Source organism: Pseudoliparis swirei, chromosome 17 (genome assembly GCF_029220125.1).
Source record: "Pseudoliparis swirei isolate HS2019 ecotype Mariana Trench chromosome 17, NWPU_hadal_v1, whole genome shotgun sequence".
Classification (NCBI taxonomy): domain Eukaryota; kingdom Metazoa; phylum Chordata; class Actinopteri; order Perciformes; family Liparidae; genus Pseudoliparis; species Pseudoliparis swirei.
The window spans coordinates 8,144,850-8,157,487 of record NC_079404.1 but is presented as its reverse complement, the minus strand read 5'-3'; the positions used below and the strand labels follow the sequence as shown (position 1 = coordinate 8,157,487).

Here is a 12,638-nt window from a genome sequence, read left to right as displayed (position 1 = left end):
AACCCCATACTTTCTTTTATATGGGTCATGGGCATATTGATTGTTCATTCCAAGCTGAAAATATAGTTCACCGTTCCTCATTGAATGCATTGGTCGCCGTCTTCATTTGTATGCATTGATTGCGGTCAGTAATTACACGCTGGTGCTGTGTGCGCCTGCGCTCCCTGGTGGAGTAAAACAGTAGCGTTTGGCGAAGGAAGTGCCACCGTGTCCATAGTGGACTCAACAATTGTACTGGAGCCTGTAGACGTCTTGTTTACAGTGGTTGAGGCAAGGCCCGTGAATACCTGTAGACACTAGTGCGTTACGGTTTTATTGCTCAGCTTCATTTTCTCGTTACAAGGTTCATTATATGAGACCTCCAATCTGGATCGAGGCGGAAACAACAGGAAGAAGATAGAGGAATTCTCTCGTTCTTCTCGGGTGAAAATAGTCCAGTCGAAGAACAAAATGTTCTCGAAATTTACGTCCATTCTTCAGCATGCTGTGGAAGCGGTGAGTTTTGTTTAACCAACAGCACATATTTATCCAATGGCCTGCTTTTGTGTATCGTGTATTTAGTTTGACAGGGGCCTCTGGACGTCACACACAACGTCAGCATTAAGGCTAACGCTGCTAGCTAGCGAGCTAACTAGTTAGCAGCAAGCTAAAGTGATAGCGTTTTGTGTTTGTCCTTTAAATGTGTACTTGTCGATAACAATATATATTTATATATATAATCGGTAGGTGTGATTATTTTATATTTTAGCTTATCATGGATTGTCCCGTTTTGTTGCATAGATTCGTCCGCGTTTACGAATCTGAGCTTGTTAGCCGCTAATGCTAACTGATAACTATTTATGGTTGAGCTAAAAAAAGCGTTAACAGTTAGCTTAGCTAGTCATTTAAGTAAAGTCATAGCTCCCCATACTGTCTGTCTCAAACAGCGGAGTCATAGCACGAGAAGTTGGTGTCGAAAATCACGACATCCTTGTTTCATGTTGCGCAAGTGTTTTTCCCTCGCACAGGTTTAGGCTTAGTTTAGCAAAAACGATCACGGGGTTTAAACAATAGACGCTTGACAGGTGACCCCACAAGTGAACACTTGACTTCCAGCGTAATATTAACTTTTCGTCTTTTTTGATGGTGCCATATCGCTTATTGGTGTGTATGATGATAAGATATATGACACCTTTTAACCTTAAGGACACTCAAAAGTCAATCCCCGTTATCTAGCATTTAGAAAGCTTCACAGCCAGCAAGAGGTGACTCATGAGAAACCATTAATCACATAGGTGACATGGTTAAGTGTAAGCAAGAAGATGCACTTCCAAGACCAACCAGTTTCTGTTTGAAAGTGTTTGAAACGTAGACATGTTGCTCTGATGTCTCTCTTGGCCACCAGTGTTTAGTAGGATATGCTTTTGTTTGCATTTTTCTTTTTCAGCTTGCCCCGTCGCTGCCCTTGCAGGAGGACTTTGTCTATCACTGGAAGGCCATTACACATTATTACATTGAGACTTCTGGTAAGAATAGTCTGAACAAATCAGTTAACACCTAATACGGTTGATTGTTGTGCAGGTTACTTTCCTAGTTGTTGATGTCTTTTGTACCAATAGCACCGGAAAATGGAGATGTGCTTGGCCTTTTCCTGTATGTCCATATCAAATGGACAGACATAACTTCTGACATGTTTCCTTGTTTTTTCCTGTATAGATGACAAAGCTCCAGTCACAGACACCAACATCCCATCCCACCTAGAACAGATGCTGGATATCTTGACCCAGGAGGAAAGGGAAAGGGAGTCTGGAGAGACAGGACCCTGCATGGAGTATCTCTTACACCACAAGATCCTGGAGACTCTCTACACTTTGGGCAAAGCAGATGTAAGGCAGTCATGCTTTGGTAACTACATGAACTATACCTCCAGGAAAACCTGCATATCACGATATGGCACTTGTATATGTGATATTGGATCAAATGTAGTGCAGTGACCTCACAAATAGTTGAATCTGAACTAGGGTTGTCCCCGATTTAAGATTTAACATAGTCTAATCTGATTGGTCTCTAGAAAAATTGTAAAAACAACAACATTATTGGCCGAGATATATGTTACCATTACTTTGCTGTTATTTCTGAATAATGGACAGAACTGTTTGTTGTCTGTGTGTAGTTGCAGAGGGTCCTGTTCGTAATACTGACATGCTGATCAAAAGAGAGAGATGCAAGGCACAAACAGCTGACGTATGCACCACGAACAGCAGCTTCTAAGCGCCTCCCTCAGCAGATTTTTTTGGGCAATCATTCATAAAATCTCCGTTTTCATTTGATTGTTCAAATTAATAAATGTAGGCCTATTCTTTGGCCATGTTATTTATGAATGAGAAGTAAAACGGTTTCATTACCACATTTTCCCATCACTGCAAATCAGGGTCCTTAGATGAAATCGTCCAATAGTCGACTATTCAGGGTCACCCCGAATGTGAACATAATATATTGGTAGACCCTTCAATGGATGTGCACTGAGCTATTTCCACGCAGGTTGGGGCCACTTCTATATTGGTATAGAATCAATTTTAACATCTTCTGTTTCTCTGATTTTTTTGACCAGTGTCCTCCAGGGATGAAGCAACAGGTGCTCACCTTCTATACAAAGCTGCTCGCACACATTCGTCAACCTCTCCTGCCACACATAAATGTTCACAGACCTGTTCAGGTAAGAAGTAATGCCGTCTGGATTTCTGTTATTTTAGATAGTCCTCCTCAAAATTATCTGCTGACTGCAAGGTTATGTAACTTATTCCTAACTTTTTTTTCCCTTGTGGTTGTGACATTCTTCCATTAGAAACTGATCCGTCTGTGTGGAGAGGTGCTGACTGCTCCGACAGAAAATGAAGAGATTCAGTTCCTTTGTATAGTTTGTGCCAAACTGAAGCAGGACCCATATCTTGTCAACTTCTTCCTTGAGGTAAGTTGCTATGACATCAGGGGAGAAAAAGTTTAATTCAGGTCATAAATATAAATCTTTATATATTATGTGCAAAAGTTGAGGGAATATCTTTTATATCTGATGTTTGCAGAACAAGTTAAAGAGACCTGACACAAAGAGTCCTGGAGGGAAAGAGGTCGTGAAGGGGAATATGTTGGCTCCAGACACTGGTCAGTCTGTGGCAGAGGAAAAGCCTCACTGCTCAGAGGATCCTCAGGTAGCAGCTGTGGCCTCCTCCTCTAGTCCCACCAGTATCAATAATAACAGCAACAATTACAATCTTGTCACCTCGCTGCTCAACCTCACAAAGAGCCCTGTAAGTTTTTTTTCATGTAAAGGATTTTGGTTGGTTTTAATGTAAGTTACTGGGGTTGAAAGTCTGTAAAAATGAGCTGACTCTATTTCTTCAGGATGGCAGGATAGTAGTGAAGGCATGTGAGGGCCTGATGCTGCTCGTCAGTTTACCAGAGCCTGCAGCTGCCAAGTGTTTAACTGAAAACACTGATCTATGTGAGCTCCTGACTGACAGGCTGGTCTCCTTCTATAAAGCCCTGCCACAGTCCATGGACCCCTTGGACATTGAGACAGTGGAGTCGGTCAATTGGGGGTAAATTTCACTTTCTATAACCACATATTTCAATACTTGCCAACATCACTTGCACACATTTTAGTTGTCATCTCAAGTTTGTATTTCTTTTGAACTAGCTGGTAGCCCTTAAAGTAGCAATGTACTGTTTATCCCACATACTACAAACCAACCATAATTTCACCACGACTACTGGGTCCATGCAATCTAAATCAGTTGTGAAATGAAAGCTAACAACCAACTAACAGCAAGGGAAGAACAGACAATTATGATTCCCACTGCATTTATGTGCAAACCTGCTCTGCAAAACTGGTTGAGACCAATGAGCTTGGTTAAGACAGCAGTCTCTGTGAAATGATACATGCATTGGTAGATTTATATTAAACCTTTAATATTTTTCCCCCTCTCTTCCAGTCTGGATGTTTATAACCTGAAGGAGGATGCTGCTGTATTTACAGGGAAGAGGGCTCTCATCTCCTTCCTGTCCTGGCTAGATTACTGCGACCAGCTCATCAAAGAGGCTCAGAAGGTCCTTAACCAACACTGACTCACTGTACTTTAATGTGTCATATTGTTGTCAGAATCGAGTGATTTAAAAGAACATAACATTGTTTTGGTATCTGAAAGCCACAGAAGACTGAAGTTCATGTTTTCTCTTCACTGTCTTCCAGTCCGCAGCTGTAGTGATAGCAAAAGCAGTGAGAGAAAGTTTCTTTGTGTCAGTTATGGAACCCCAGCTCATGCAGACGTAAGTAGCATTGAATCATCAATCATCCTTTCTTGAATTTCTCACTCTTGTCAGTGTGTTTTGTGTCATTTGTGACTGCTCATTAAGACGTGGTGCGTTTGCGGGTGCACATAGGTCCGAGGTGGGCATCCTGACCTCTACAGCCTTGCTGAACAGGATCATCAGGCAGGTAACATCCGAGGCTCTGCTGCAGGAGATGATTTACTTCCTGCTCGGGGAGGAGAGAGATCCAGAGACTCAATCTACTATGGCTCAGAATCCACTCAGACACAGACTTATCGAGCACTGCGACCACCTGTCAGATGAGGTACTTGTATATCATTATTCAGCATAACATACACAACATAATTTATGTCTGGTTGATCAAGCCTTTTTTCCCCCCACCCTTTTCATGTTTGATATTCTAAACTACAAATTACTATCTGCCCTTCAAGGATCGGATGATTTTCTATGAATTGCACACACAAAACAGTGATGAATCCTCTTTCTTTGATGTTTGAAACGGCCACAGCCTACTTTTTTGTCAGTGGGAAACTTCTTGGCATGTTGCTCTTGGTTTATAGTGGAGTTAAGGCTGATTCCTCCGTCTGTGTCCCCAGATCAGCATCATGACACTGCGGCTATTTGAGCAGCTGATCCAGAAGCCCAACCAGCACATACTCCACAGCTTGCTTCTGCGTAGCCTGGAGGAGAGGAACTACCTGGAGAACAAACCCCAGGATGACCGGGAGCCTCTGGAGAACGGGCAGTCCCATGATGCCGTGTAAGGACCTGCCTCATGAACCTCCCTGAGCTGCCTTAGAATCCTACTTGGAAAAGCATCTGCACAAACACACACCAGTTGAAATAAAGTGAATGCATCAACTAGCTGTGTGTTCCAGATGTGCTGCCAATTCAACTAAACAGTTTGTTATTTTGTGTTTCAATTGGTGGGATTCTTTTCAAGCCATGGGGCATGAATGTAAGCCACTGATGGCTTATATTAATAGCTAAATATCAGTTCTGGGAGATCTTTTGATTAATATTAATGTTGCTTTAAGAGGCGTATTAGTATACTAGAAAATAAATTAGTCAGGCTGCATTATTAGACTGGATTTACGTGATATGACAGTTGTGTCGGAGGGTTATAGTGTGAGAAGAGGTCAATAGCTGAAGAATGTCAGTGACAATTTAAAAGGCATACAGTAACCATACTTACAGTAAATGCATATATTTATTTGTAGACATTCATTCCCTTCCCCTGTTGCACTCCAGACTGGAAAACTGCAATGCAAGACCAAAGAAATGCTTTCATCCCATAAAATTCCACACATTTCTCTCTTATAACTCTACGCAAAAATATTGACAAGGACATGTGTTTTCTATTTTGTAACCAGTGGGTCTCTTTTCTCAAAGCAATGTGTTGAGGAATGCAAAAAACAAGTGAACATGTTTTGTTACCACCTTCGTAGCACTGATCCCAATTGGATAATGTTCTCGTGAATAAAAATACTTTTTAATGACGGTGTTCTTTTAACAGAGACCTTGAGGAGGATCCACTGTTTGCTGATGACCTCTCTCCAGACAGCAGGCTGTCTGGTTCTGATTGGCTCAGCTCCTCTCCACCACAGAGCCCTGACCACTTGAAGTGTGACGGGAAGACGGAGGTCCACAAGATTGTCAACAGGTGCATAGTCTGCTCCTTATAAAACACATAGCATGTGTCTTCGTTTTTCTTAAAGTTAAACTGTTAATTTCTGTTGCCTGCAGTTTCTTGTGTTTGGTGCCTGATGAGGCAAAGTCATCGTATCATGTTGAAGGCACAGGCTATGACACCTACCTCAGAGATGCACATAGACAGGTAAGGCTCGTTCTACAGTATGATTAAGGCTTGAGATACACTAGACAAAGAGCAGAAAGGTGAACACTGGTCAAATGTTTTCCCCTAGGCCTTTCACTATTTAACTAACTGCTGAGGGAACTTCATGGAAAGTGCTGCTCATCGGTGTGTTGCTAGTGTCAGAGTGAAGATGAATTGTTCTCCTTAGTTTAGGGACTATTGTGGGGTCTGCCAGCGGTGGGACTGGAGGGGAAATCCAAAGCCTTTCGAGAAGTGTAACTTGGACAGCCCATTCTTCGAGGGCCACTTCCTCAAGGTTCTCTTCGACAGGATGGGTCGCATCCTAGATCAGGTCAGTTTGATCCCCCATATAGCTATTGTCTGCAATAATGTGTGCATCATTTATGAAACACAGCATGCTTTTGCATTGAAATCTGTATTAAGTATCTGTTACGATGTTTAGGATTCACAAATCCGTGAGCCAGTAAAAGTGTCCTTTGGAAGTCACGAATGCAGTTTGTAAACAAATTGCAAATGCATGTTTTTGCTCAGAATTGTGAAAATTTAGATTCAATGTAGTCCTGTCTTCCGCACAATAGTTCAATATTGCTGAGGGAAGTGTATGTACAAAGAGAAATTACCAAAAGTCTGAAGCATCATATGTATTAAATACTGTTTTCATACCTGCAAACTTGTCACCTTTCGGTGAAATTCACCGTTTTGAACTCAAAATAGATCATCCACGTGAATCGTGGAGATCCGAAGAATTTTTGTTTTTTTGAGGGGGGGGGGGGTCACCTGGCCCGCTGCCGTTGAGATTGCAGTGAGACGCGGAGAAAAGTGTGAAGTGGTGCTCTTCGCAATAAAACATCTTTGATGGGAGGTGTCGCGTCTCGGCCAATCAGCGTTCAGACGTCGACATCGTTTGGGGGTTCAGGTTAGCTTGAATGTTAGCCCGCTACATCTGCTGCTGTCACGCTGCACGGTGTAGCGATGCTAACAAAGTACCCGTACGTTAAACACGATGTGATTTAGCATATTTTTAGTATCGATACTTCATTAAGAGAGCGATCAGAGCTCACGCGCTGCTCCGTGTCGAGCTGTCTGCGCACACTGCGCTGCGCAGCTCACAGCGAGAGAAGTGGCGCAGCTTTAGAGACCGACTTCGGCTTAAAAAATAAAAAGATGCCAGAAGTGAAATGTTTCAGTCTGTAAAGTTCTGTAACTACAGCTGCTCATCCTGATGAACTGTGTATCATCTGGTCAGAGACTAACGGCCTCATAGTGTATAATCAATGCTCTGATTGAACCATGTAGTTTCATTCATATCTGGCTGTATTAATACTAATATTACTGTCATTTGTTAAGTGTTGGTAAAAATTTAACCATACAGATGTTTTATTTATTACTATTATAGATAAATATACCAGTCTCGTATTTATGGTACCATATTGTTTTTATGGGATTGTATTGAATTCTGGTACGGGTATCATGATATTTATGGCAGGTATGTAATATGTATAGAAGTTATAATATGAGTATCGTGACAAACAGGTAGAGACAGAACAGATTCAGGGAAAAGTCCATGAGGACTGTTCAGGCAACAAAAAAAGGAAGTTGGTTCATGAATGACTTTAACCATATTATATATAATGACAATGTATATTTCTTATTACTATCATTATAGGGCTGAGTCAGAGCGGAGGACCTTTTGTTCTTAAACTGTTTATTATCATAATTTAGATTTGTGGTCAGAACAATAAAATGACTAGTTGTGGTTCTAAAAGCTTTGAGGCTTCAAACAACGTGGATGTGGTGTGGTGACGCAAAAAAAGAGTCACCTGCACCCCCCCCCCCCCCCCCCCGTTGTCACCTTTTTCACCCCTCATGAGTTTGCAGGTATGTGTTTTACTAGCCTAAATAGAATGCAATATGTTTTGAAACTTTTCTTTCTTTTTTTAGTAGATGTTCCTATGACAAATTTGTTTGTTCATTCATGTTAATGTATTCAGGCATTGACTGGCATCATGCATGATTATTTTTGGAAGGATTGGCTTAAGCAATAGTTTTTAACGTAAAGAAATCACAGAAAGTGGGCAATTATTGGCCGTGACAAAACGTCAGGTGTCTACGGACCAGAACTAAACAAAATTCTCGCAGTGTTCATTGTTCAAGCCTTGAGATCAAGCTTGCAAAAGTTCTAAGTAATTCGGCCAAGTTTTGTGGGAGAAAAGGCAAAAAATGGCCAACTTTGGCGAATTGTTCAAATTGCAAGTGCAATTTGCTGTGTATGTTCCAGGACACATTTTGCACATGTAAGTTTGGAGTGTTTAGTCCCAAAAGAGTTGCGATTATGAGCATTGAAAAACAAGACACGCGCCTTGTCTGTCAAACTTTATTTAAGTCGAATTTCAAAGTGTATGTCATCCGTTTATTTTCACCAAGCCTGACAAGCTTGCCAAATTTGGTGACTTTTCGTCACAAGGAAGTAACCCCAATATGTAAATAACCCCAATGTTCAAAAATATAAAGCAGAATAAGAATAAGAATTCCCCTAACAATTTAAATAAGGTCCTCTCGGACTGACTTCGTTAATTGCTCGGACTCTAATGAGCGTTTGCCATAAACTCATTTGACAAATGATGTTATATGGGAATTGTGAAGACGTCTAATGGGCACTCATGGGTTTCTTGTAGCATTTTAGAGAAAAAAAATCTAAACGGGAGGGATTCATTAATGAGATTTAAGCTTGTGACTATTGTGTGACTGTTTATTTATTCATTTCCTTTCTTCTACACACATTACATCTTTCGTTCACTTTGATCACCACTTAATATCCTGCATAGTTTTATATCTGCTGCCCCCTCCCACTTCTGTCCTCTAGCCCTATGAAGTTAACCTGCAGGTGACTGCTGTGCTGTCCAAGCTGGCTTTGTTTCCACACCCCCACTTGCACGAGTACCTGCTGGACCCTTATATCAACCTGGCCCCTGGCTGCAGGTCTCTGTTCTCTGTCATCGTCAGGGTAAGACTCCCGTCTAGATTATAGTCGTTATCTGATCATCATTGGTGGCAGATACTGCCGTGCACAGACTTTACAATCACTGTTTGAGTTCTTTGAAACTTCTTGCTTGTCTTGTCTTTTTTATTTTTATTTGTGTTATCTTAAAATGTTTGATATTGTATTTCAAAGTGTCTGGTGCAACAAATAGTCATGTTTGAGACAGCTGTTGGCCTTTATCTCATGCCAGTGGTATTAATAGTGCAAGTCTTTCTGTGAATCCAACTTACTTTATTAATTTCATTTTAGCTGATGCTTTTATCCAATGTAGACACAGCTACGGAGAGCAATTCAGGTTTAAGTGTCTTGCTCAAGGACACATCGACTAAGGGTAGCAGATCGAAACACCGATCCTCTGATTAAAATACAGGCCCACATGCGCCCAAAGAACTCATGAGCATGCTGCTGATCGACCTGCTTTTAAATAACTGCACCTCTGTACCTCTTTTTTTTCTGTCATTCGGTCCATCTATTATTATTTTTTAGAAAATCAATCCCAGTAGTACAGTGTAAATAGCAGTGTAGAAGCTGGTGAAGCAACTAATTTCCTTGTTGATGTTCTTGTTTGTGTAGTAATTACATTGTCTCCAATGAGTGTAGTAAAGATGTACACTTGTTTCACCTTTACTCGGAGGAGGTGGGCCCAGATGAAAGCAGCACTTTGATATTTTGGCAATTTGTTTGTGTTCTTGTGTGTTAGGTGGTGGGGGATCTAATGTTGAGGATTCAGCGCATCCCAGACTTCACACCCAAACTGCTGCTCGTGAGGAAGAGATTATTAGGGCTGGAGCCAGAAGGCATGAAGTACGTACCTCCACACGGTTTTCGTCTTCTGAGTTGACTTTTGGTACGTGCCTCTAACCTTTCCGTCTATTCTTCCTGCAGTGTCGACCATATGACTCTGCTCGAGGGGGTGATCGTGCTGGAGGAGTTCTGCAAAGAGCTGGCAGCCATTGCCTTCGTCAAATACCACGCAGCTGCCTCCTCCTCGCCGTAATTCTCCTGCTGTTCATCCATCTGCCTCGGCCAGCCAGGCTGGCAGCCAGGTCAGGATTGTAATGGGCCTTTGGGGTGTGGCGGCGGTAGCACTGGTGTCACAAGGTCGTTAAAAGATTACCACTAACTGCTCATCCCTGCAAGACTGTTAAAGTCCACTTGGATGGGTTCATCACTTCCCCCTCCTCTGCCTTCCCAAGATCCACTATAAATAGTCTTTGGTCTTGTATTTGAGACGGTCAGAGCACAGACACTGCCCAGCCAGCGGAGGAATGAGAGGAGAACAGAGATCGAGTTGCAGAGAGATGGTCAGCCTCTGTATTTTACCAGCCGAAAGACAACTCTGTAATTATTATATTTGGGGAGAAAAGATGTCTGTCTATTTATTTTTGTCCCATTATCACCCATTTGTAAAAATCATTGCCTTAGTGTTGAACAGCACCTTTCAGTTACAGAATATTGTTTCCTTTTGAAACATTTTTATCTCACTCCTCACATGTTGTCTGTTTAAAGACAAGATGACTTTAGGCTATAAGAGAATAAAAAAAGCCCACTGCCTTCAACTCATATGTACCTGTATTTGCATGAATATTGAAATGTAGTATTTATGATACTGCACTCATATTTTAAATGCCAAGTCCTCTATATTTATTTGTTTGCTTTCTCATTGCCTTTTTAACTGTCATAATGGGATCAAATTAATTGGACGTCTGCATCTTTCCTGAGTTTGTCTCAATGCTAGTGCTCTCAAAGCTCACCATCACATTTTGTCAAAAGAAATGGTGAATTTGGCAAGTGGTGAAATTGTATGGGACCTCATTGCATTGCACTTGTTACATTATTCATGTCCATGCTCATTTGGGGTTGGCTTTTATGAAATGTCAAGTTGGCATTTTTGGGAAGAAAGACATGTTTTTGATTCTGCATTAGTTTTAGTTCTCCAGACCCAGTGTTGCATTTCTCACAGTGTGACTGCTATTGTTGTTTTTAGAACCTTTGTAATTCTCAGTAATTAATTTATTAAGATGGAATAGAGGATCGAGATATAGACCAGTGTCTTAAGTGCATCATTAACGTGGGACATACTTCAGTTTACAACTGGGGTTCCTAATCTTTATTGTCTTATGACCCCTGAAACAAAGCTAACGTCTAGTTGGTGGTGTTGCTGTAAGTTGTGGTTTTTTGTTGCTTGTAAGTTGTGGTTTTTATTTGAATTCACAAGATAAGAAGAAAGTCCATCGAAACTTTATCCAACAGAAAAATATCAACATTCCATATTGTCCATCTCGTCTCAAACCCCTTTCTTGGGGTTTAGACCCCATGTTTGGAAAGCAACAGCTAACAATATCCTAGGAGTCCTGAGTTCCTCCATAAGTTATTTGGACTTTCTATAAGGTGTTTAGTTTACCAGCAGTGTTACCTTTTCATCCCGGCCTTAAATTCACGAAGTGTATCGTTGGTTGTTTTATTGTTTGTATGTATCGGGAGGGCGTCGGCAATGGAAGGTTTGATTTGGTCTCCAAGATGCTTCGCAATGTACGTTTGGTGGTTTTGTTTCCAGCGTGAACATTTCCATGATTTATTATTGCGGTGGGAAATGAACAGTCGCTTGTTGAAGCCATTCGTTGAAGCCTTGTTTTCTCCTTCTCTCTGGTCCCACCTCAACCCCTTCACTCAAGCACCTACGCTACATTATGCAACTGCTTGCATGGAATCAGATTTGCACATTGTCTTTCTTCATCCTTGTTCATAATGTAAATATACACATCAAAAAGCGTTTTCTTTTTTTTTCTCCAAATGTTTTCATAAACGTATCAATAAAAATATCTATGACGTACCAGGAGTAACATTTCTATTTTACTGGGAAACGTTTTTGAAATGATCAAATCATGCACAATTTTTAATCAACTCTTTCAACTGTTCTGTGCATTTGTATATTGTGTGTACAATAGCAATATAAATATACTACCTGGTGTATATGCTGCATTCTTTGACATTTTTCATTGTTGAAAGAAAGAGAAGGCAGCCCGACCATCTATGATTTCTTAGCTGTCAGCACTTTGTTGTTTGAATACTGATGGGGAGATGTGAGGCCTTACTTTCACTGGATCTGAGGACTCCAAGGATCGATGTGTCGGGGGGTTTCTGCTTCACTAGTTTGTCGTAATCTTATTATGAATCTTGGTTACATCTACTTTGTTCGGTTTGTGAAGACTCTGCATAGTTAAGAATCTTATGATTGATTTTTCTTGACAGCTTAGACAAATCACTGTATCATGATGCGTTTGTTTAATCGCTGCTTTTTTTTCCTCTTGAAATGGGACAAGTCTCCTTATACTATTTCTGTCTTACGGCCAGTTTGATTTGTGTGCAATGTTAAGGTAAGGTGCATGCACTCTCTCCCCCAGATGCCTCTGAGTAGTGAAGATTTTTCCTAATCAGCTGTCTTCATTTCAATTG

At 41.1% G+C, this 12,638-nt stretch overlaps 1 protein-coding gene across 2 annotated transcripts; it reads left to right on the top strand.

The window, feature by feature from the left end:
• Positions 1-222: 222 nt before the first annotated feature.
• On the top strand, positions 223-12,153 carry fhip2a (FHF complex subunit HOOK interacting protein 2). 2 transcript variants are annotated; one of them, XM_056435546.1, is made up of 17 exons: positions 223-495; positions 1,427-1,505; positions 1,696-1,865; positions 2,591-2,695; positions 2,825-2,947; positions 3,060-3,284; positions 3,379-3,575; positions 3,969-4,083; positions 4,226-4,302; positions 4,417-4,609; positions 4,902-5,065; positions 5,822-5,968; positions 6,052-6,142; positions 6,330-6,473; positions 9,006-9,146; positions 9,883-9,986; positions 10,068-12,153. In XM_056435546.1, the coding sequence occupies exons 1-17, from the start codon at positions 451-453 to the stop codon at positions 10,177-10,179; spliced, it is 2,232 nt and encodes a 743-aa protein (XP_056291521.1). In that variant the 5' UTR covers positions 223-450; the 3' UTR covers positions 10,180-12,153. The 2 variants fall into 2 exon arrangements, with proteins under 2 accessions (XP_056291521.1, XP_056291522.1); XM_056435547.1 differs by lacking the exons at positions 223-495; positions 1,427-1,505 and having other exon boundaries at positions 1,777-1,884.
• The last annotated feature ends 485 nt before the right edge of the window (positions 12,154-12,638 follow it).